Source organism: Podarcis tiliguerta, assembly GCF_965153285.1.
Source record: "Podarcis tiliguerta genome assembly, chromosome: 7".
NCBI classification, from domain to species: Eukaryota; Metazoa; Chordata; class Lepidosauria; order Squamata; family Lacertidae; genus Podarcis; species Podarcis tiliguerta.
The window spans coordinates 407,504-432,566 of NC_139540.1; the positions used below are offsets into that span (position 1 = coordinate 407,504).

General features: G+C 57.3%; 1 protein-coding gene across 10 annotated transcripts in view; it reads right to left on the reverse strand.

Annotated features, from left to right (window-relative positions):
- Positions 1–25,063, reverse strand: part of PLEC (plectin) — a 115,036-nt gene that overhangs the window by 63,580 nt on the left and 26,393 nt on the right. For 2 of the 10 annotated variants that reach the window (XM_083448888.1, XM_083448885.1), the window contains exon 1: positions 20,337–20,555. The exons of 6 other annotated variants lie outside the window; for them this stretch is intronic. In XM_083448888.1, the coding sequence (XP_083305014.1) occupies positions 20,337–20,427 (91 nt within the window). In that variant the 5' untranslated portion in view covers positions 20,428–20,555. Of the gene's footprint in view, positions 1–9,261; positions 9,422–20,336; positions 20,556–25,063 lie in introns of those variants that run through there. 2 more of the 10 variants (XM_083448894.1, XM_083448892.1) reach the window with 1 other exon arrangement.

The window sequence follows — 25,063 nt, forward strand, 5'->3', positions numbered from 1 at the left end:
CCTCACTCCCCTGGGGCTATTTCTGGTACAAGACATGGATGCTATTTCTATGACTGAATGAGGCTTGCAATGCCCGCCCCCCAGGCCTCCAATTATAGCCTCAGGCCCAGGCTGTATCAAGCCCTCCCCAACACACACACGAACGGCACCCCCTCCCCAATTCAAAGCCTGCCTGGCTTCTTCTCTTCCTATGAGCCACCTCAGCACCCAACTCCCTCTCCTTGTGCAGAGGAGAGGGACCAAGATGGTCAAGGGGCTGGAAACCAAACCTGATGAGGAATGGTTGAAGGAGCCGGGTCTTTTTAGCCTGAAGAGACGACATGAGATCCATCTTCCAATATCTCAAGGGCTGCCACAGGGAAGAGGGAACATGCTTGTTTCTCCTGCTCTGGAAGGTAGGACTCGAACCCAGGGCTTCAAGTGACAAGAAAGGAGATTCCCACTAAACATCAGGAAGAACTTTCTGACAGTAAGAGCTGTTCCGTCACTGGACCGCTCTCCCTCCAGATGTTGGGGATTATTCTTTCTTGGAGGTTTTTAAGCAGAGGTTGGACAACCATCTGTCACAGACGCTACAGCTGAGATTCCTGCATTTCAGGGGATTGGGCTAGATGACTCTTGGGGGGGGGCATAGCTTTCAACTTTTCCCTTTTCTTGCGAGGAATCCTATTCAGAATAAGGGAATTTCCTTTTTAAAAAGGGGAAAGTTGGCAGCTATTGGGGGGGGGGTCCCTTCCAACTCTAAAGTTCTAAGATTTCTCCGCAGGGGGCCCAGAGGATCTGCCCCTAGATAGTCCGCCCCCCCCCCCCCGGCCAGAGTGATACGTGCAGGTGGCAGAGCTTAGAGCCATCTGCACTTGAAGGATTAACCAGGAAACAAAGCCCCCCACCCAGAAACAGGACCTGCCCCCCCCCCAGCAAGTGAGCTTTATTTGGAACTGTGTGAAAAATGAAAGGCAGCCCAGCTCTGTTTCAGGAGGGAAGCTGAGCTGGATTTGCCCAGGGCCACACCTGGCGTCCAGGGCAGAGGCGAGGCCACACCTTAGCTCTCATCTCCATCAACACACAGACACAGGCGCACACATCCTTCTCAACGCCAACTCAGGGCTGGTGGAAACCCCCCCCCCAAGACACGTTCCCAGCCCATCCCTCCAGCCAGTTGGCGCCCATTCTCTCCCCCCCCCCATCACTGGGTGAGGAGGGTATGACAGCAGGAAAAGCCAGCTCCTTTCCCAGGCTCTCCTGCCCTCCCCCCCCCCCCCAGGGCAGGTTCCTGAGCTACCAGCCAAGGTCAATATTTGTCCAGGATTTGCCTCTGGCTGCTGCTTCCCCCAAGACACGGGGAGCCCCACCCAAGGCAGGCAAAGCAGATGCTGACTGCCCTCTGGCGATGAGAGAGAATCTACTGCAGGCATCCTTGCCCTCATGGGGGGGGGGAGAGGGAAAGCACTCTGCATATGCTCAGGGGGCACAACCATGTTTTCACCGCAAACGCTGCAGTGCTGTCTTCTGGCTCTGGGGCAGAGTCCTGCAGCTCTCCTGCCTTTTGGCCCCGGGGGCTTGAGACAGGGCACAGGGCGGGGGGGGGGCAGGGTGTAAAGAGAGAAACAACCCAGATCTGGAGAGGAGCCTCCCTCTTCCTGCTTCTTAGCAGCCGTGGAGAAGGAGGGTCGTCAGCCTTTCTGGGGTTGCACGCTCATCTCGCTTTATTGGTCGAGGGAGCCAGCGTACAACTTCTGGGTCATGTGGCCAGCAGGACTAAGCCGCTTCTGGCGAACCAGAGCAGCGCATGGAAACGCTGTTTACCTTCCCGCCGGAGCGGTACCTATTTATCTACTTGCACTTGCTAGGTGGACAGGAGCAGGGACCGAGCAACGGGGGCTCACCCCGTCACAGGGATTCGAACCGCCGACCTTCTGATAGGCAAGCCCTAGGCTCTGTGGTTTAACACACAGTCCCACCCATGTCTCTCGCCTGACTGGGTGGAGGGCTGCAAAACTCCCTTGGATAAAGAGTGCTGCTCCCCCCCCCACACACACACCAGAGTTTACCTGTCCCCCAGCAGGAGATGCCTGTTATTCGGAGTCCACACCTGCACCCCTATACTCCAAATGGGTACCCCAGAAAAACAGGCAAGCGGCAGCAGTGGCAGCTAGGCCTCAACAAGAGCAGTGCCAGTGCCCTCCAGGAGGGGGTGCCAGCAACTCAGACTGGACAGGCAAAGAGCCTCCTGCCATCGCCCCCCCCCCCTTTGGCCTCTGGCCCAGAAGCCGGCAGGAAAGAGGCTGCATTGTTCCAAGGAGCTAATCATTAGCCAGAAGCGTCTTGGGGGGCCGGCCAGGAGCGCCTGAGAAAGGGAGGCCGAAAGCCAGAGAACCTGGGAAGAATCCGCCAAAGTCCAAGGGGCCAGAGAGGGGGCACCAAGGAAGCAGAAGCCGACACCCAGGGGGCAGGCGCCTTGGACATTCTGGATGCCAAGGCCTGTGTCCAACTCTCTGCCCCACCTGAGCCACACATGCAGAGACTCAGACCCAGAAGGAGGAGCCACACCAGCGTTCACGGAGAAATCTGGGGGCTCCCTTGGACAAAAAACAAGGAAACCAGCCAGGAATACCAGAGCAAAACAGGAGCCACTAGGCTGGGTCTTTATTGAAGACTGTCACGACAGGACACTCACCTGCCTCAAGGTGGAACAAGATGGAAGCCCCGAACAAAAGAAAACCCCAATTTTTTTTTAGCTGCTAATCCCCATGTTATACACCCCCAACTACATCACTCATACATCACGGTATCATCATGAAAGGGGAGGTCTGGTGGCCGTAATCTGAGCATCCTGGACCCTGCCCCATGGTTCCCCTTGCCCTCCACCAAACACCCATCATCTGGAACAAGAGAGATATTTACATTTCCCTCTTTCCCAGCCAAGTTAATCACACCCTTTTGTCTTCATCTGGGTTTGTTATTTCTGGAATGGCTACCTGTCTGGCACTCAGGTATCAGGAGGCCAGGGATTATCACTCAGGCAGAGGGGCTGCTGAGGAGCTGAGGGTTTCCCAGTGAGTCAGTACATAGACACATTTATCAGTGAATTGTTACATTTGGTATTGTGCAGCAGAGGCCCTTTGAATAGATAGGAAGAAACTGTGATGAAGTGTTTTGTGGGGACAAATTACAAGCGTCACAAAAGCGATTGTGCTGATTTTGGTAGTGGGCTGCATGTGCCCAATATCTGCTGGAGGGGCACCCCCCCCAAACCTATACATAAATTCCTGCAACACCAGGCAGAGGCAACTTGGAACCTGCTCTGGGCAGGAGGAAATGGCTCCAGCAAGTGAGCCAAGCAGCAGGAGGCCAAGGGAACTGTCCCTGTATAGTTGGAAGGGACCCCTAAGGGGTATCTAGTCCAACCCTCTGCAGTGAAGGACTCCCTACTAAATTATGGCGGAAGCTTCCTTTATGGCAGTTCGTTCATTCATTTCAAATCATACACACTTCCTGCACAGTAAGACACCAGCGGATCTAAACAGATGGCAGGAGAGAGCCAGGCTGCAGAGCAGCTCACATAACTGGCACCCAGTCAGGCGAGGAGCCTCAGCCCAAGAGAAAGACAAACAGGATTTCTCAATGAAAACATTGACTGACCCATCTGCAGCAGACGATTCCATGCAAGGGATTGTGAGGAGGGGGCTGGCTTGAGAAGGGAAAGGGATGGTGCAAATGCACTTGGGGTACTGGGGGGGGGCTGCTTGCCGCACCCGGAATCAGAAAAAATGGTGCCAGGAAAATGCACCCTGAACACCCCCTCCTGCGGGGCCTCCTGAGGTATGCATAGAGGATTAGGAAAAGGATCAGAGGCTCTGGGGAACTTGGCCCCACACCACCAACACCCAGGCCCCACGGAGGGCGGCCTCCCCCCCCCAGCACCTCCCCTGAGAAGCATGTTGCACCTGCTCCTACCATTGCTGGGAAGTGCTGAGGAAAGGGCGGTTGTTAAAGGGGGAGCAGGGAAGAACAAGCACTGGCAGGGAGAAAGGGGAGAGGAAAGTTTTCCTCCCTCTCTCATCCTAAGACTAGAACTCGCGGGAACCCAAGGAAGCTTGGAAGATTCAGAACAGATAAAAGAAAGGACTGGTTCAGCCAGTGCAGGGTTAACCTGTGGAACTCCCTCCCCAGGAGGCAGTGAAGGCCACTGTTAAAATCAGGAATGGGGGGCAGTATAAAGACTCCCCAAAAATCCCAAGGCCCCACCACAGCCTCTAAGGCCAGGACAATGACCGTTGACACAAGCACCAGACAACAGCAAAGAGGCTCAGATAAGCAGTCTATAAAACTGTCGCAATAAGCAGATACCATGTATCAGTACTCTTTCCTCTGACTATCCAATACCGTCACACCTCTTGTTACTTTTGCTTCAGGTTAAGTCTTTTCATGATGTCACACGCATGCACAGAAGCTGTGAATTGTGACCCGTGCATGCGCAGACACGGGTTGCGTTCTGCTCGTGTTGAGAATGGGGCTCCGGAATGGATCCCTGTTCACAACCAGAGGTACCACTGTATAGAAAACTGTGGAAACTTCAAATAATTTCCAAAACTCAACGGTTTGACGGATTTCCTAGGTTCCAACAGCTAATGACTCCTCTGAAAGAGGGGAATCAAGGTCTCCCCTGACTCCATAGTCCCTTAAGCATAGGGTCACATACTCCTTGCCTCTCCACAAGGTCTGAACTTAGGCACACAACAGGAGGCGGATCAGCACATACCCCAGGCAGAAACCCATCAGGATGGTGGGCTGAATCCTGATAATTTCAAACGAGATGGGCAAGAAAGTCTTGCGGGGGGGGGGGTGCGTCAATACTTCTGTTAATTGGGGAAGAGGGGAGTTAAAAGGTGTGGGTTCCTGGGGATATTGACAGGGGTGGGGGATGTCTCCACATGCCAAACACTCCTACTTTGTGACATATTTGTGATGTATCGATGATGCTGTTGAAAAATGTATTATGGGAAATGGGGAAAGGTCTTAAAAGTCCACGCAAGCCCCTGCTCAGGGTTCCTACTCTTTGTGTATTTGAACTTTGTTGCAACAAATAATGGCCAGGTCTACTGACTGCTGATTTGCTTCTTGAACTTGGCTGGCGACTCCTCCTTTTGCTGACCAGAGGGACTCACAGGGAGTGGCACCCGGAGGAGCTGGGCAGCGGAGTAAATCCACACCCAAGGATTTTTCTTTTATCACAACTTTTGCCTGAAATTCGGATTGTGGGATAAAATATAACTGACAGAATTCTACAGGATGTGGTGAAAACAGTCAAGCTCCAAGGATCCCCAGGCAGGCAGCTTTAGATGGGGGAGAAGTCAGGCTCCCCCACGTTCCCCAACTGCCCTGCAAAGCACCCCCCTCCTCCAGTGATGGGGCAGCAAGGCATCTGCTCCGAGAGGTCCTGGGGATGCCTGGTTTCACAGGCCTCCTCCACCGACAGGCGCAGCTCCCAGCCCACCCCACGCAACACACACCAAAATATGTCACCGCTGCAGCTGCAGGAAAGCGCAGCGTCAGCAAAGCTCAGTGGCTGAAAGCAAGTCAGCCAGTGACAGGCAGGCGCCCGGATCTCTGCCTCCAGCCAGTCCCGCCTGCCAGGGAGACACATGGACGGACGCACACACACACACACACATGCCAAAGCGCCACTGGACATCAGGCCATGGCAACCACAAGCAGCTCTACGGGCCCCACGGAGAGAGAGAGAAAGACAAGCCAGGCCAAGCAAGGAGAGGAGGGGCCCCACAACTGTGGAAACCCCAAAGTGCCAGCTTCACAAACCCCGCTCAGCCCCCCAGAGCCCTGGCCCAGCTCCATCCTTTCTCTGCTCTAGGAAACTGTTTTCTGACAACCTGGGGAAGTTGCTCTCTCACCCTCCGGCTCCCAGGCCTCTCAGAGGGGCAGCCCACTGGATACAGGCAGGCAGGTGTTTCTGCTAGGGGAATAGACCCCCCCCCCAGTCCCACCCCCTGAGGGGTCTGTTGCTTTGGCTGGACACAATTTGCACCCAGGGTTCAGTGGAGGAGCCAACTGTGCAGCTTATGAAAACTGAAATCAAACCCCCAAAGGAGCTTGGTGGGGGGCAAATGAACACAGATATGTCACAGGGGGGGGGGGGGGGCTTCCCAAATTATGCTTTCTTCTCTCCAACCAAATCATCACACCTGGTGCAGTTTGGAGTGCAGTTCAGGGGGGAGGACAGGCAGAGCATAAGGAGACCCCCCCACACACAATTTCTGTGCTCTCCAAAGGCCCCTTGAAGAGCACAAGGTGTGGGGTGTCCTGAGAGGGAGGTGGGGGCACCAGAGATGTCATCGGGCCTCTTGGAGCCCCCACCGTCCTCCCCATCTCCTCCTCCTCCTCTTCTGCCCCACACCATGGGGAAAGCCTCTGCAGAAGAGGGGCAGGACAGAGGCTCTGACCCCCTCCTTACCCCAGCCCCCATCACTGCCCAAAGTGGGGCTGCCCAGGGATCTCCGCTCTGAGCCAGGGAACAAAGAGGCGGCTGTTTGCAAGGGGTGCCTGGCAGGCTGTGCCAAGCGAGGAGGGCCTGGCGGGGGCAGGGGCCGGATTAATAATCAGGCCGGGGGAGGGGGCAGCCTGTTCTCATGGTAAATCAGGCAGGCTGGCACAAAGGCACCTCTGCAGTGCCTTGGCAGCCCAAGTGGCACACACTCAAACCACCCTGGCAATGCACGCAGGGCCCCTCCCAGCCCACTCCGCAAGGCACAACCCCCCCCCCCAATCCCAAGAGACCAAGGGCAGCCCGAGGATGCCCACCTCTGCACAGCAGCAGCCCTTCCCTCCTGCAAGCAGGCCAAGCCAGCCTGGATTGCCCCCCAACTGCTCCCAATGGGGCTCCTGTGCAGTAAAACCAGTCTAACTGGGAAGAAGGAACCTCCTCTGAATATAGGAGATCAATCAAACATAGGAAGAGGGTGAAGGGCACTGACTTAGGGGCATGTTTGACTGCCACATGCTGCATTGGGGAGAGAGGGGGGGTGTTGCTGTACCTATTTTTATATTATAGAATTGTAGAGTTGGAAGGATCCCAGAGGTCATCTAGCCCAACCCACTGCAATGCAGGAATTATATATAAAATGCACGTTGTGAGCCACCTTGAGGTGTGTGGATGAAGGGCAGTATACAAATTTAAGAATTAAATAAGAGAGCCTCACTATGGACTAGTGTGCCTCAAAGGCTGCCAAGGATTCAGTGAGCACCACTCAGGGCTGGGTGCCCTCCTGGACTCTCACCTGAGCCCCCCACCCACAAGGCACCTAGAAGATGCCTTGCCCGCCCCCTTGCTGAAGCTCTCCCTGGGTTTCCTCCCCGGCTGCCCCCCCCCCCGGCCAGCCCCAGGGCCTGGGCTGGTGGGTTACTGTTAAGCCAAGTCCCAAGCAGAGCCAGGCCAAGTGGCCAGGCCTTGGGGGTGCTGCTTTTGGAGTGTGCACCCCCCCACACACCCCATGGCATTTCAAGGGCTGTGGGGCAGAAGGCAATGCCTGTAGGCCAGTCCCTAGCTCAGGGCAGGCGCCTCAACTCTCACCTCACCCACTCTCAACAGGCCCACCCTGACCCCGTCAACCAACAGGGTAAACAAGATGGGTGCCCCCCCCCCCCGCCGAAAACGGAATAATAGAATAGAATAATAGAGTTGGAAGGAACCATGAGGACCGTCTAGTCCAATTTCCTGTGTAAGGCAGGGATCTTTCATCCAAGGTGGGACCTCTCATGGCTTACTCATCGCAGGAGCCCACTCCTGGGGCAGAGGGGACCAGCCCCCAAGGTTGATGGCACTGCCATTCAAATGGGTGTGTGACCACATATTGTGATCGATTAGATGGGACAGGGCTTATCTGCCGCCACCCCCCAATATTTTATTCAAGTTGGCATCCAGCCAGCTCCTACGCCAGGGACCCCACCAGATATGAAGAGTCTTCTCTGGAGCCACGTCTCGCCCGAGCGGCACAGCGGCAAGAGAGCCCCACTGACGCTTTGCAGGATCAGACCCGTGTGGGGACATCTAGCCCAGGTGGCTGGGCACAATCAGGACAGAAGGCAGCATCCGGCAGATGGGGCTAAACTGCCTCGGACCCCCTGGAGCAGAGAGTCTACACAACCACCAGGCGGGTGACTCTCTGCTGACTCTGCCTGTGTGTACTTTGCAAAGCTCCACTCCCAGGTGAAGGGTCAGACCCAACCCTCGGCTGGAGGTCACGGTGCCTCTCAGCTGCTCCCCTACCAAAAACACACACTCCAGCCTGGCCTTCACGGCTCTCTGCACATGGCCCGGTGCCTCTTATCTTCCCACCCCTTTGCAGATTCCCCAGCACAGGTTTCGCTGCCTGCAGGTCTCCGGTGCAATCCGACAGCTCCGCCCGCTCTCCCTTACTGCCCCTGATCCGGGGAGGGGGGGCAGATCAGGATACCACCCGCACCCTATTTCCCTTCCTTCCTCTACCCCTCCAGGAAACCCCTCGGCTGAGCAACGCCTTCACCCCCTTCCTGCCCCATGCCGGATTTCAGACTGTAGCCTCCCGGGGCAGAGACCTGCTTCCTGCAAAGCCACAAGCGGCGGCGGCGGCGCTTTCAAAAGCAGGCGGCTCCCCGGGGACCTTCCCCAGCCCCACGGAGGGGCTGACCGCGAGACCGACTCCCCACCCAGGAAACCAGGGCGTCTCTAACCTCCGTCTGAATGCAGCCCCACGAAAAGGTGCCCCCTTCTCCCCGCCAAGCTCAAGCTGAGCAGCGGCCGCCGAGGAATCGCGAACAGGGGCTTCCCTCCGAACGGGGGGCGGCCCGGAGTCGCAACCCCGCCCGCACCGGAAGGGCGGCTGCCCCGCAGAGAGCGGAGGAGCGCGGGGTTCCCGGGGGCGAGTTGGCCGGAGAAAGGGCCAAAGGTCAGCGGTGGCCGGAGCCCCGCAGGCCTCCCGGATCGATCTCGAAGGTGCCCGCGCTCCTCGGAGCGCCCCTCGACGGGACGGGCCTCCGGAGGGCCCGGCATCTGAGCCCCCGCCCCAGGCCTGCCGCCGTCCCTCACCTGGCCGGGCGGAGGTGCTGCGCCGCAGCCGAGGGATGGGGGGCGGCCTGCCCCACCCAGGCGCGCGCCCCGGACCCCTCCGTCGCGCCGCAGTCCTGGCAGGGGCCGCCCCGCTTCTGGCCCCCCCCTCTCTCCCGCAGCGCGTCTCCCGGGGGCGCAGGCGGGCGGCCGTCGGGTACCTTTGAGCGAGCTGATCTCGTGCTGGATGGAGCGCGCCGAGTCCATGGCGGCGGCGGCGGCGCTGTCGGGGCGTCCTGCTCGGCCGTCGCCCCCCGGGGGCTCTGTCGGCGGAGGGGGCCGGGCCCACCGGCAGCGTGGCAGCCAATCAGCGCGCGGGGCTCCGCCGGTCCCGTCCAGCAGCGAGCGGGAAGCCGCGCGGTCCTGCCGCGGCCACTGCGGCACTTTGGAGGGGGGGGGGGGAGGCGCGTCGCGCAGGACCCGCCCCGCGGCCAGCAATGCCCGCCCCTCGCCCCGCACGTGCGCCCCGGCTGCACTCAGCCAAGCCTCACCTCTGCACACACTTTAGTGACACCCCCCCCCCCAAAAAAAAAACAACCCAAGTCCGCAGCAGCCGGACGCAGCTTTTGCAAAGAACCGCGACCTCGAGAGTTGGAGGCCGTGAGCGGCGGCTGCAGCAACCCAGCCCCCGCCAAGGCTCCAGATGGGGGGGGGGAGGCTGCAGCACCAGGAGGCCTTGGCAAGGCAAGAGCGGCTCCCTTGCAACACACCAGCGGGGGCTCCTTCTGCCAAGCCCCCTCCCCGCGTGGGCAGGGAACTTTCACTTGCTGGCACATCTAAGCGCTGCCTCAGCTACTGGCGGGGTGAAGTATAAATGGCACAGGAGGGGCAAGTCGTAAATCCTGCAGAACGGGGGGTGGTGCCTCACAAATCCAAAATATGTTGCTCTCGGACTTGGGGAGTGCTTGGAGGCCCCACGAAGCCTTCAATGTGGGTTCCGCAGGGCTCAATCCTATTCCCTAGGCAGTTTAACATCTACATGAAACTGCTGGGTGGGGTTATCCGGAGGTTTGGAGTCAGTTGTCAGCAGGATGCTGGTGACACTCAGCTCTATTTCTTCTCTACATCTGCAGGTGAGGCAGTGGAAGTGCTGGACCAGTGCCTTGCCTCAGTAATGGACTGGATGAGAGCCAACAAACTGAGGCTCAATCCAGATTAAGACTGAGGCACTGTTAGTGGGTGGTTCCCTAGACCAGATGGGTGAGAGGCCGCCTGCTCTTGAGGTTACACTTCCTCTGAAGGAGCAGGATCGTAGCCTAGGGTTACTCCTGGATCCTTTGCTGTCGCTTGACACTCAGTGGCCTCAGTGGCCCGGAGTGCGCTCCATCAGCTTCGGCTGGTGGCCCAGCTACACCCCTATCTGGACAGGGATAGCCCAACTACTGTTGTCTAAGCTCTGGTAACCCCAAGGTTAGATTACTGCAATGCGTTATACGCAGGGCTGCCTCTGAAGATGGTTTGGAAACTTCAGCTGGTGTGAAATTCAGTGGCCAGGTTGCTCCCTGGAGAAGATGGTTTGAGCATATGACACCTGGTCCAACTGCCTACCAATTAGTTTCCGAGTCCAATTCAAATAGATAAAGGGCAGTAATAATAATATTAATAGAAGGAGAGGAGAGCATGAGAGGGGTGTGTCCTGTGCCCTCCGGAAGGGGTGGGGTGAGGCCCATGGCTGGTGCAGGAACACCAGGCCAGCAGACAGCTGGGGCTACTGGACCCTGGGAGGGAGGGAGGGAGGATCCTGCTCCTCTTTCTCCTGCTGCTGCTTGATGGGAGGTGGCTCTAACAGGCTGTCGGAAGAGCTCTGCTGGATCAGGGCCATGGGCCACCTCACCCAGATGCCTGTGGGGAACCAGGGAGCAGAACATGAGCCGAGGAGCCCTCTCCTCTCCCGTGGGGTCCAGCAATGGGTCTCAGAAGCATCGCTGCCTCCAACTGTCAAGGCAGAGGGTAGCCATCATGGCTGCAAGCCAAGAGCCTTCCAGAGGCACCTTTTCCATGAATTTGTCTATGCCTTGCCCACAGGGAGGACGAGGGAGAAGGACTGAAGTCACAGGGACTGGAAGTGTGGCCTTTGTGATCAAGAGGAGCGGGGCAGAGGTCAGGTGGAATCTCCCCCCATCTGTGCAGGTCGTAGCATGGTAGAGTTGGAAGGGACCCCGAGGGTCATCCAGTCCAACCCCCTGCAATGCAGGAATCTCAGCTAAAGCATCCCTGACAGAGGGCCAGCCAACTTCTGCATAAAGATCTCCAAGGAAGGAGACCTTCTCAGGGAGTCCGTTCCACTGTTGAGCAGCTCTTACTGCCAATAAAGTTCTTCCTGATCTTCAGTCAGAATCTCCTTTCTTGTAACTTGAAGCCCCTGTCTGCCCCCACTTCACTCTGAGCCTCCCACCGTCAGCCTGGTGCCAGGGGATGCCCAGTGGGCACAAGGCTGCAGAGGTTGCAAGCTGGCCCAGGCTCTTCATGGTCTCCCCTGCCCCCTGGCAGAAATGCCAGCTGAGATGTGCACTCCCCAAAATAATAATAAAAATCTAGCTCCTGCCTCTGTGTCAAATGTGCAGAATTCCTGGTTCACTGTGGGGCTTGGGACTGGAAATGGGGGGGGGGGCAGAGGGGAAGGGAGAGGAAGTGACTCAGCACCAGCAGCTGTGGTTCCCAGGCCCCCAGCAGCAGCCAGCACAGGGTCCTAGTGCCTGACAGGCCCATCTGAGGGCACTTTTAGTGTGGTTTCACAACGCAAAGCAACAGCTCACAAGCCATGGGGACAGGCAGCGGGCAGCACCTGGTGCGCTGATGTTCCACAAGGTTGCTATTTGTGTAAAAGCAAAAGGGGCAGAGCACAAGGCCTGGCCCCAATCCCAACCTCAGCGCTCCTCCACTGAGCCAGAATGACTCCTCCCCAGCCCTGGAACCAGAGATCTGCTGAGCTGAAACTAGCAGGGGCTTCTCCCGCCCCAGCCCCATTTAGAGTCCCAGGGGGTCCTAGGGGTGAGGTGCCCCTCATGTTGCAAATCAAGACCTGCCTGAGTGATGAGGTTCTGAGAAAGTAAGAAAATATTTCTTTACGCTACAGGGGCTGCGAGAACACTAATTGCCAAAAATTGGGAAAAAAGAAATAATACCGACAAAAAAGAATGGCAAGATAAATTATTGGATTATATAGAATTGGCTACAATGACTCATGTATTTAGGGGTCAGCCCAAACAAAAATCTAAAAAAGATTGGGGAAAATATAGAGATTACCTTAAAAAGCAGTGCCCTCAAATTAATACTTGGACTTGTTTTGATTAACTTCTGCAAATAAATTATGGTGTAAAAGCTAAAGATGGAAAGAAAAGGGGGTAAAAACGAAATAAGAAGGAAACAGAGTGATGAGGTTCTGTGGAAGAGACAGTCTACCTTCTGGCCAGCAGCTGCTGAGACCATCACCAGAAGAGAGCCAACGAGGAAACGGTGTCCCATTTTGGGTGAAGGTGCAAGGCAAGAAGACTCCAGGGCAGGCGTCCCCAAACTCGGCCCTCCAGAAGTTTTGGAACTACAATTCCCATCATCCCTGACCATTGGGCCTATTAGCTAGGGATGGTGGGAGTTGTAGTCCCAAAACAGCTGGAGGGCTGAGTTTGAGGAAGCCTGAATTCTAGGAGGCAGCAGGTGGAATCCCAGAACTAGATTCTGCAAGATCACACCCTCCAGAACTTGCTTGCAGGAGGAAGTGGCCAGAGAGCCCCCTCCCTGGGCTGTTTTGCCAGCCCCTGGGTCCCAGGCTGCTCTGCACCAGCCCCAAGGCAGAACACACACCGAGTGGCTCTGGGCTCGAATACTTCAGAACCCGCGCAGATTGCAACAGAAGTGGCAATCTGAAGCAGGCAGCTCAGAAGTATCAGCTCCTTCTGGCGTCTCTCCTGGAGAAAAGGAAAGGAACGTGGCTGGATCCTGCCTGTGGTGCAGAGAAGGCCGCTCAGTCACACCTCTTGGAAGGGACAAGAACCCCTATAGGGCCCTCCTCCCCAGAAGGGTCCAGAGAAACCCCTCTCTGTCCACTATCAGAGAACCTAAGGAGAGCCTGCAGGATCAGGCCAATGCCCATCTAGTCCTGTTCTCACAGTGGCCAACCAGATGCCCCAGTGGGAGACTCCCGAACACAGAGCAGCCCTCTCCCCGCCCGTGTCTTCCAGCAACGGGGGTTTGGAATCACTGCTGCCTCCTAGAACATGGGGCCCATTGTGTAACGCGACCCACAGAAAAAGGAAGGCAGAGTCTGCACTGGGAGGAGATCCTGAAAACCCCTGCTTTCATTTTATTCTTTCTCTAGTCAGTTTGTAGCCCTTAAGATGACAGAGCAGACAGCTTTAAAATGTGTGGGAAGTCGTAACTCTTGAAATCCCAGAAACTGGAGGAGGAGGAGGAGGAGGAGGAGGAGGGAGCTGGCTAAGGTCCCCTGGGGTCGGCAAGATGGACATGAGACGCCTCCTTGCAAGGCCTGTGCTGACTCGCTCTCCTCGCTTCTCAGGCGGGGGGGGGGGAGTTTCTTTTCTTTCAAACGGGGGACTGAAACTGGCGACTTCTGCAAGCCAAGCCAAGCCTGGGATGAGGCTCCAGCGAGTCTCCTTCTCCCTAACCAGGATTAGCAGAAGCAGAATTTTGCAAGCAGTAAGAAAGAAGCGCAGAATAAATTATGCCTCCCCCTCAGAACTGATTTGGGGAGTTTTATTGAATAAAGGTGAAAGGAATGCCTAATGAACACGGTGAGAGACAAGGCGGCTGCATTTGCAGGACTTAGAAAAAGGCACAGAATTTATGGGTTACTTTGGACCTAAGAGCCCCCCTGCTTGGATCAGGCTGAAGGGAGCAACCCCGGATCAGCACCCTCTTTCTACGGGGGCCAAGCAGACGCCTCTTCTGGAAGCCCACAAGGGAGCAGGTCGTGAGGGCAATGCAGGGCTCTCCTGCCCGTTGCTGGCCAACAACTGTCACTCAGAAGCATCACCTCCTCCAGCTGTGGAGGCCCAGCAGAGCCATCAGAGTCAAGAGCAGGGCCATTTTCCTAGGAAAAGAGGTGCCAGAACTCATCTTGAACACCTCCCTTGTTCTCTTACGATGGCAAAGGTGCCCACCTGAGCAGTGCCAGAACTGAGTTCTGGCTAAAACAAAGCCCTGGTCAGGAGCCACGGAGAGCCTCCATGAATTTCTCCAATCCTCTTTTAAAACCACCCTGAGTTTGTGTCCATCACTACATCTTGTGGGCAGGAGTTCCACAGTCTAACTATGCACTGCATGCAGAGCTTACTTTCTGCTTCACTACATGGCCCCGTTGGGTTCCAAAATTATTCAAGAGAGGGAGAGAAGCTTCTTGCTGTCTGCTTTCTCCACAGCTTTTAATGCACCTCCATTCTTTATTCCCTGTTTTTCTAAACAAAAAAAGGCCCAAATGTCGTCAGCTTTCCTCCTAGGCAAGTTGCTCCAGCCCTTTGGTCAATTTGGCTGCCCTGGTCTTTCCTAGCTCTGTGGGCTCCCTTTTGAGGCACGGCAAGCAGAACTGCCCATGGCACTCCAAGCTGTGCCATAGATCCGCATAAAGGGATGTTGATTCTGTGCAGAGCAGCAGAGCTCCCACTGAGCCCTCACCCCCCCTTGCTCCTGGGCCAGGTGCCCCCCTCCCTGCTTCAAGCAGGCAGAGGAAGGTGCATGGGGGCACCCAGAGGTCTGGGCCCCCTGCATGGCCACTTGGCTGGGGCAGGGCAGAGCTGCCTGGCTCCGTCTCTCTGCTTACAGCAATCCCTGGCGTGCGGGTTACCATTTGGAGGAACTCCAGAGCCCATGCTCTATCCTTGCCCACCCCCACGTGGGTCGGAACCAGCAGGAACATAAAGGGGGTCTCCCTAGGCAGAGCACCCTGTCCTTTGCACCATGCAGCTGCCACAGGAATGCCTGCCAGGCCACCTGCCAGAAGCAGCCACAGCAGCAATTCCAGCCGCACTGCAGCCTTGCAGGGCCATAAATCCTGGTGCATCAGCAAGGAGGACGAGTCTGGCCAGCCGGCCGGCCCTCCGGCATCTCCCAGTCTTGCGCTTGGGGGCCTGGCTCTCTCGCTAGTATCTCCATTGCTCCTCACCCCACCCACCGCCCCTTCCACACCAGCTCCAAACAGGACCAGTGACAGGCAGGAGCTACACTGGCCCCCCAGGCAGGCACAGGTGGCTGCTGCTCCTGCTCCAGCAGGTGCTCCCCCCCCCCCAGGCTAGAAGGAGCAAGACGGGGATGGGCGTGACTCACAGGAGCCCCCGCTGAGTGCCCCAGACAGCCAGGATTGGAAGAAGGCCCTCACACAAAACTATGGCAGGACCACAGTATTCTGGTCCCCTCACCTCAAAAGGGATATATCAGAGTGGGAAAAGGTTCAGAAAAGGGTCACTGAAACGGATCAGGAGGGGGAGCGACGGAACAACTCCCCTTGGAAAAAAAGCTGCAGAATTGGGGACTTTTTAGCTTAGGAAAAAGTTAAGTCAGAGGCAGCAGGAGAGAAGTTTATAAGAGGATGCATGACCTGGAGGAAAATAGAGAGAATTTTGTCTCCTTCTCCCACATAACACCAATTAAGTCCTTCTTCACACAGTGCCGTTAACCTGTGGAACTCCCTCCCACAGGAGGCAGTGATGGCTTTCAAAGAGGATAGATAAATTCATGGAGGATTGGGGGTGGGGTATCAGGGGCTATTAGCCAGGATGGCTGTGTTTGCCTTCACTGCTGGAAACCCACAGGAGGGGAGAGGGCTCTGGGACTGGAATTCTGCCTGTGGACTCCCACGGGCAACCGCTTGGACTTCTGCCGCAGCAAGTTCTGGGAAGGCAGAGCAAAGCGGAGGATGCTAAGCCGCCACCCCCCATGTGCCCCCCCCAAAGCATACCTGGCTTCTTTATTAGATGTTCAGACCACCTTTTATCCCATAGAATCCTGGGGCAGTGTTCAAAAAGCAAAGGACTTTGTTGGCCCAAAACTGGAAATCACAAGAAGTTCCCACCATTGCAGAGCAGCAGACGAAAATGATGGACTCTGCGGAGCTAGCCAAACTGACCAGCAGGATTTGGGATCAGGACGATCAGAGATTCCAGGAAAATTGGAGTAAATTTATTGTATGCTTAAAGGATAACTGTAAAAACTTAAAAGACACTAGCAGGATTGAAGTAATTCCTACAATGTAGATAAGATAGAGAAGATGTAAAAAGTTAAAATACGCAGCTGGATTTGATAAGAGATACCAACTGAAGGAGGGGACGCGGGTGGCGCTGTGGGTAAAACCTCAGTGCCTAGGGCTTGCTGATCGCATGGTCGGCGGTTTGGATCCCCGCGGCGGGGTGAGCTCCCGTCTTTCGGTCCCAGCTCCTGCCCACCTAGCAGTTCGAAAGCACCCCTAAGTGCAAGTAGATAAATAGGTACAGCTCCGGCGGGAAGGTAAACGGCGTTTCCGTGTGCTGCGCTGGTGCTGGCTTGCCAGAGCAGCTTCATCACGCTGGCCACGTGACCCGGAAGTGTCTCCGGACAGCGCTGGCCCCCGGCCTCTTAAGTGAGATGGGCGCACAACCCTAGAGTCGGACACGACTGGCCTGTACGGGCAGGGGTACCTTTAACCTTTTTACCAACTGAAGGGAAGGAGGGAAGTTGCAAGCTCAGCAGAGCACAAAGGTTTATATGTTGATTAATGTATTGTAAGAATGAACATGTAAAGAAAATAATACAAATTTACAGGGCGGGGGACAAAAAGGAAAGTCAAACCAGACCACATAAGTAGCTGGCATCCGCCTGTCTCGGGAGACAAAGGAAGAGTGTGCCTTGGGGTGAATTCCACCCTTGGCAAGTTCAGCGCCTGCTTCTGCACTGGGCAAAAACTAATTAAAACCAGGACACGCCACCAGAAGAAGCAAATAGTAGCAGACATGTTGTTTTTAAAATGCCCAGATCTAGGCTGACAAGTCTTCCACAACCATTTGCACAAAACAATCCAGGTTTTGACACTCTGGCCTTTAGGAGCCCAGCCCCCCCCCCCTCCAATGCTGGGCTCTGGAAATATTACTGAGGGCCTCCCCAGACCCTCCCAAACTCTCGCCTTGCATGCAAAGGAACAGGTGACGCAGCTCTGGTTGCGCCTGCAAAGGGAGAGGCGTGGCAACTGCGGGGAGGGGGTTGTGGAAGCATTTCTCAAGAGGCAACAGACACTCAGCAATTCCACCCCCCCCCCTCAAAAGTGAGCTCTGCAGCTACCAGCAGCACCCCTTTGAACCACTCAGTGCAATGGCCCACGTTGGTCAAAACAGCTGCCCTACTTGGAACAACCACACATATCAGGGGCAGACCTAGGCTGGCATCACCCACAAGTCGCTGCCAGATGGGGGGGGGGCATGGCAAGGAAGATGCAACTCCCAGATGGAGAAGAGCCTGGTGGGGGCTGAACTTTGCCTGCCACTTTCAAGTCATGCATCCTGCATTGCAGGGGGTTGGACTAGATGTCCACAGGATCACTTTCAACTCTGCAAGTCTAGGATTCCACCTGGTGGGAGGAACATGTCAGACAACCGTTGTCTCGTAGCCGCAGAGCCACAACGCAATGCCACACACGCTTCTGCCTTGCACAAGAGCGGGAGGCACCAGGGCTTCCCCACCTAGTCCCACCTGGAAACCTGCCCCCCAGCAATCGCAGTGGGGGCAGCAGCCAGCGGCTGAAGCAAGCCACACTCCGCTCTCCAGGGGGCTAAGAGAGCCTGGGCTGCCAAGCTGGTTTGGGGGGAAGCCAGAGCCATGCAGGGGCCCCTCCCTCTCCAAGAAGCCCCTGGTTCAGCTGCAGGGACCGGGACCAGGCGGCAGAGGCCCAGCCGTCTCTCTCAAAGGCACCCATCCCTGGCTGGCAAGTGGCATGTGCCAAAGCCAGAGTGGGCGAGAGCAGCCTTTGCCCACCTGGTAGCTTCCTGAGTCTTTGGACCACAAATACCACATGCTGAACAGGTTGAGACGGAGGGGAATCGTAGTCCAAAGCCTCTGAAAGGCACCAGGTGGGGGGAGACTGGGCAGCAGTGCCAGGCCAAGGGGGCCCAGGGGCTGCTCCCCACTCAGCATCACCCAGGAGGTCACAGAACTTTAGAACTGCAGCGTTGGAAGCCCCCCCCCCCCCCGCCTCAGGGTGACCCATTGCAAGAATCCCTGACAGGTCTAACCTCTGCTTGCAAACCTCAAAGGAAGGGGAGCCCCCCCCCTTTCTGAGGGAGAAGATTCCACTTTCAAACAGCCCTCACAGTCAGAAAGTTCTTCCTTAACGTTCCTACTCCGCCATCCTGACTGCTGCGAGGATTTTTTTAAAAAGGGAAAGGAGAGAGGGAAACTGCAATGGAACAAATGAACTGCAGATTTCTAGGGTTCCCAAATGAACCCCCAATTCCCAGCCTTAAGAGCTGAACTGGGCACAGCCCCACCCACCTGCTGTCAGTCAGGAGAAGGGGAGGGCAGCCTGCCTGTCCTTTGAAGGGCAGCTGAGAAGCATGGAGGCAGCTCCATGGGACTCCTGGGGGGCAGGGTACCCCCACTCCATGCCCATCATCCCTGAGAGAAATCAAGGAGGGCTGTGGCAACAAGGGCAGCCTATGGGGGGGTGCAGAGTAAGGTGGGCCAGAGTAAAGGGGGGAGGGGCCCCAGGAAGCTTCTAAATAGCTCCCAGGTCCCTCTCCCACCACAAGCAGGCAATTATCTCCCTTTGAGAGGGACACTCTCCTTCCCCTCCTTCCCCTCCCACCCAGCAACCGCTGCCCAGCATCCTGCCCAGGGGACCCACTGCCCACCCCCAGCCCAGCATTCACATGTTCTTCAATCAGAAAATGTCTGGAAATTAGGGGGGGGGGTGCAATGCCAAAGACTGACAGAGAGAAGCTGCTCTCAGGGGTAATAAATAAATCAGCGTGTGCAGAATGCCTTTGTCTAAGTGGCCACAACCAGCCTGAGCTAAAAGGGGAGGGGTTCGGGTCAAAGGGCAACGGCATCCCACCTCCCCAAAGTGGGAGCTAATGTGAAGAGATGTGCATTAGGAACGGAGCATAGAGCATCTCCAGATCAAAAGGGTTCCTGCTTTCTCAGCTCTCAGGGGGCCAAAAAATGTGCCCTGGCTAGTTTGAAGCCCTCAAGGCGTTGTCCTTGGCCCAGGAAGGCAGAGCAGGGGGGGGGGCTCTCCTCCCCAGCTCCCCTCAGTCACTGGCAGAACCCAGGAGGGGGAGGCAGAGGAAGTGACCCCAGGCGAAGTCCGCCCATGGCTCCATCTGGCTCAGCATTATGCCCACTGACTGGCACCAACTTTCCAGGATTTCAGATTTCGTGCATGAAACTTCCAAGGAGAGAAGGGGGTGAGGGGGCACCCAGAGTGAGCCCCCATCCTTGGCACACACAGCCCAGCACCTGCTCCCCAAGGGGCAACCCTGGTCCGCTTTTCCCTACTTCTGTCAGTGCACAGCACCTTGTGGCATGTGGGGCCCCTTCCTCAGGACTCTGCCCCACCCCCTGCCAACTTCTGCCCCCCCCCCCCCCGCACAGAGCAGCCCCAGACCCCAAAGCCTCCCCCCTTAATCGACAGCAGCTGCAGAGGGAGGGAGGCAACCAACCCCCCAGCTCAGCTTCTCCTCGGAGGGACTGAAGTTGGAGCGACCCGGACAGTTGCAGCTTCTGCTTCCAATATGGTCCATTTTTATTCCCTTTTCGCTTCACCAAAAACAAAACCTTCCCCCCAACAGAAGCGAGCCTGCCCCGCTGTTCTAAAGAGCAACGCGCTTCTCGCGTTTCATCCGACTTAAAAGGACAGGAAGGCGGAATATCGACATGTTAATTGATTTTACTAATTGGCCCCGCGGTCCCCAAGCCTCCCTGCCCACTGCAGCGCGCGGGGGGTTTCTCTGCTAACGGAGCGCATTCCTGGAGCCCCGAAGGGAAAGGGCAGCCGGGCTCGGCCAGGACCCTTCCTCTCCCGCAGCGCCCCGGGGTCTCGCCCGCCTGCCCGGCTCCCCTTCGTGGGCCAGACGGCGCGGCCTCGCTCCCCGGCGCCCGGGGCTCCGCAACAGGTCCGGCCCGACGCAAACTTATGCCCTATTAAGGGAAGGCGGCGGCGGCGGCGGTGCGTGGCGCCCATCGGGCACCGGGAGCTCCCTGGGCCGCCCGCCCGCGCCACGTGGGGCGCACCGCCCGCCTAGCTGCCCGCCCGGCTGCCTACCTTTGTACTTCTCGCGCACGTCCTCGTAGGCTTGGATGAAGTCCTTCTCCTCGGGGTTGGGGGGCAGCAGGCTGAGGTTGAAGGTGGCCATGGCGCGGGGCGGACTGGCCGGCGGGGGGGCGCGCCCGGCCTGCCTGCCTGCCTGCCTCTCGGGGGCGGGGAAGCGCGACGGGGAGGGAGGCGGCTCGGCCGGGGAGCCAAGCCCTGCAAGGACATTCCAGCTGCCGGCCGGGCCCGACCCTTTAAAGGCGCCGCCGCCCACGCCGCCCAACCCCGGCCGGGGCGGAGGAGCGACGGGGCGGGCCGGCCGACCGACTGCGGAGCACCTGCCACCTCGGACCTCGGGGGCAGGCCTGGCAAGCGAGGTAGCGTCTGGTGCGGGCTGCGCCGCCAGGGACCCCGCCGTCCCCTTCGGAAGGAGGCGACGCAGGGCCACTTCCAGACTCCTCGCAAGAGGCCAGCCCTCGAGGGACGAGGCCACGGGGAGATCCCCGCTAGCCGGGTCTCCTGTCCTCCCGGGGCCCACGGGGGTCTCTTCCGGGCCTGAGCGCAACTGCAGCTGCTCTCCCCACCTGCAGCTCCCCACAGCTGGCCCTCAGACGGGGAAGGGAGGCGGTAGCCAGTGTGGCTAGTCGCCTGCAATAGCCTGGTCCTCCAGGAATTTTCCCCGGTCCCTTTCAAAGTCTCAGCCATGCCACCTCTAGTGGAAGAGAGTTCCATAGGGCAAAGGTCAGGGCAAACGGGCCCATCTGGCCCAGCATCCTATTCTCACAGTGGCGGTAAATCAGGATCAGAGAGCAAGGGCCCACTCTGCCTCCTCTCTGGAGGCAGAACAGAGCCCTCCTGGCTACAACCACAGCCCTCCGTCTCCTCCATGAATTTGTCTAAGCCTCTTTCTAGGTGGGTGGCCTCTCCATCACTGCCACCAGAGGTGGTGGGTGGCCATGCCTTGTTTCTTCCTTCTGTGACTGGTATGGGGAGGGTCTGTGCCTGGGGACCCTGGAACCCCAAGAAGGGGACCCCGACCTGAAGACTCTCTGGTTGGCTGCAGAAGGATTTCCAGGGCAAGAGTCCTCCTCCTGTGGATTTCTCCTCCATGCCCCCCCCCCCAAGTCGTTCTGCCTGAGCCTCTGGCCCGGCCATCTTCTCTTGGTAGCAGGAGTGTAACTCGAGCGGGTGGGTGGGTGGGCAGGCGGGCTCCCCCTCCCACAAAGCCTAGCAGGACAGACAGAGGGAGAGAGACGGGGCCATGTGTCGTTTTATTGCGCCAACCCGCCTGCCCCACCCCCTGCAAGCTATGAGGCCAACAGGTATTTATAAAGCACCCGCTCTGACTCCAGCAGGTTCCAGGGATTTTTCCAGCAGAGGAATTCTTTCTCTCTCCAAACCCCCCCCCCCAACTCCGCAATGGCCAATTATCCCTCGTCTTCCCGCAGCTGGCACATGTGCCCCACCACTGACGTCAGCGGCAACAAAATAGCCCCATGGCTGCACCAAAAGTCCTGGGAAGAGTCCACAGATGGGGGGGGGGGAGGAGTGAGAACCCCCAGTGGGATTATTTGTGCTGCAGAACTCAGAGTGCCCCAGCCTGGCCCAAGTATGCGCTATGAAGTCAATGTGCCCTCTTCGGGAATGACAATCGCCTCGTGTTCCTAAGCCTGCAGGACAGAGCGCGGTGGCACCAGAAAGGGCGGCCAGGGAGCCAGGGGGTGGGGGCAAAGCAGGGGGCACAATTCAGCTGGGGAGGGGGCCACCCAGGGCATTAATTCAGGCAGGGCTTGGAGGACCAGCTGGCATAGGCGGGGCTGCCCACCCACTCATCCCGCTCCCCACCTGGGCTTGGGTTTGGGGGTCCTCCTCTGCACCTGGTTTGCCAAGGTCTCCAGTATGATGGGGAGAGAGGAAAGGTCAAAGGTCGGGCTGGCTCCTGCAGGTGTTGAGAGCCAGCCTGAACCCCCTGCTCCAGCCCCAAAAGTCATGCTCAGACTTCTGGCGTTGGCCCCCTGGTGGTGTGCCAGGAGCTGCTGTGACTCAGCCCTGGGGCAGAAGAAGGGAGTGGTGCCAGGTGGACTCTGGGCAGGCTGTGGCCATGCCAGGCTGATCACTGGCCTTTGACGAGAGCAGGCGTGCCAGAAATCAGCCGGGGAACTCCCCTGGGGTGCCCCGCCTGGGTTACCCAATGCAGCGCCACGGAGGGCATCTGGAGGGGCCAAGAGGGAGCCTCTGCCACTGGTCTGGCCAGCTGCTGGTGGCCTGAAGGCAGCCAGTAAATGGGTTGCTCAGGAAGACCCCATAAAAGCTCCTTGCCAGCCGCCAACTGCTCGGCTCAGCTGCTCCGGCTGCGAAGAAGCAAAGGCAACCTGGCTGGCCCTTTGGAAGCAGCCCCAGCAAGAACTGAAAGAAGCACCTCTGGGCTGGAGGGAACCCAAAGGCCATCCAATCCAGCCCCTCCCCACCCCCACTCCCCCATTCCCAAGACCGAAGATTCAGAAGAGATCAGAGGAAGGACTTCTGCATTCAGGCAGAGTTGAACTGTGGAACTCCCTCCCACAGGAGGCCACCAGCCTAGAGGGAGGTATACAAATTCATGGCAGAGGGGGCCAGGGAGGGCTCTGCTCTGCCCCCACAGCGGGGGGCAACAATGTTTCGGGATACCAGATACTGGAAACCACAGGAAGGTTTTCCACAGGTCTCTGGACAGGAGGCTGGACTAGATGTGCCACTGGCCTGATCCTGCAGGCGCTTGTAATGTGCACATGATCCTTTTTACGCACAAGAACCGGCCTGGGTTGCCAGCGCCTTAATGCAGGATGGCAGCAGGAAGAAGAAGAAGAAGAAGAAGAAGAAGAAGAAGAAGAAGAAGAAGAAGAAGAAGAAGAAGAAGAACTTGTTATTATTTATACGCCGCTGCCCATCTGGCTGGGCTTCCCCAGCCACTCTGGGCGGCTTCCAACAAAATATTAAAATACTGTAATACATCAAACATTAAAAGCTTCCCGAAACAGGGCTGCCTTCAGATGTCTTCTAAAAGTCTGGTAGTTGTTGTTCTCTTTGACATCTGGTGGGAGGGTGTTCCACAGGGAAGGCGCCACTACCGAGAAGGCCCTCTGCCTGGTTCCCTGTAACTTGGCTTCTTGCAGGGAGGGAACCACCAGAAGGCCCTCGGTGCTGGACCTCAGTGTCTGGGCTGTACGATGGGGGTGGAGATGCTCCTTCAGATATACTGGACCGAGGCCGTTTAGGGCTTTCAAGGTCAGCACCAACACTTTGAATTGTGCTCGGAAACGTACTGGAAGTCAATGCAGATCTCTCAGGACCGGTGTTATGTGGTCTCGGCAGCCACTCCCAGTCACCAGTCTAGCTGCCGCATTCTGGATTAGTTGTAGTTTCCGGGTCACCTTCAAAGGTAGCCCCACGTAGAGCGCATTGCAGTAGTCCAAGCGGCAGATAACTAGAGCATGCCCCACTCTGGAGAGACAGTCCGTGGGCAAGGAGGGTCTCATCCTGTGTACCAGGTGGAGCTGGTAGACAGCTGCCCTGGACACAGAATTGACCTGTGCCTCCATGGACAGCTGTGAGTCCAAAATGACTCCCAGGCTGCGCACCTGGTCCTTCAGGGGCACAGTTGCCCCATTCAGGACCAGGGAGTCCCCCACACCCGCCCTAGAGGTAATTCAGGGCACACCCTCTTTCTTACAAGCTAGGCTCAGAGTGTTGGGGGTCACCATCAGTGGTCCCTCCTAACCAGCAAAGGGACACACACACACACGCAGCACCCCAGAGGCCTCTGCCCAGATGACTCATACCAGGCCGCCTGCCTGATTCCTTTCCCAAGCATCATCGCTTCCCAGCTCTTCCCAGTGTCCCTTGTGGGTTTGGGTTAACCCCGTGGGAGCTGAGCTGCATCCCACACATCCAACCATCACGAGAACGACAACTTAGCTCACAGAAAAACCTAGTCACGACTAAGGCAAAGGAGAGTCCACAGTCTCCCAGGAGAGACTGTTCCACTGTCAAACCGCTCGTGTGTTGACTCTTAGGTTTGCAGGAAGTGCACCAGTTTGCAGGAAGCGCACCCTAAGGGCAGAATTGGACCACAACATTTCCCTGGACCTCGGTAGGGAGAAGCTGCATGTGGCAGAATTACACACACGCACACACACACGCACACACACACACACCCCTCCCCCAAGGAAAGAGGCTCAAAAGTGCTTAATTGTGCCTGGATCACTGCCCTCTAGTTTTCATGCCCCCAGCTTGGGATGAGAAGAAAAGGGAGCTCTCTTTGGTTGCCAGGATACCTCCTTCCATGGGAAGAGCAGCTGCCTTCTGGGAGCTGAGGGGCCTCCTGACATCCACCCCCCCCCCCCGGATTCCTAGAGCCAGGGGCAAACATTTCAGCCACAAGGTCACAAACTCTGCTTTGCCAGGCTAGCCTGGATCCCTGCTAGGAAGAGGAGGAGAGGAGGACTTGGGTCCACTTCCACGCTGGCTGGGCCTGGCAGGAAACTCTGGACTCCACAGGCCGGTGATCAAAGGGCTCCTAAGTATGAATAATGACCCCCCCACCTGCATTCCAGAGCAGGGATCGCCTCTGAACCTTTGGCAGGAGGAGGGGAGGAGATGAAGACTTGCCAGACGAGAGGGCTTTGCTGGCAGTGATCTAGGGGTCAAGCACATTCCTCTCCCAGGAGGGGAATCCCACAGCCCTTCCGGCTCCTCTTGGA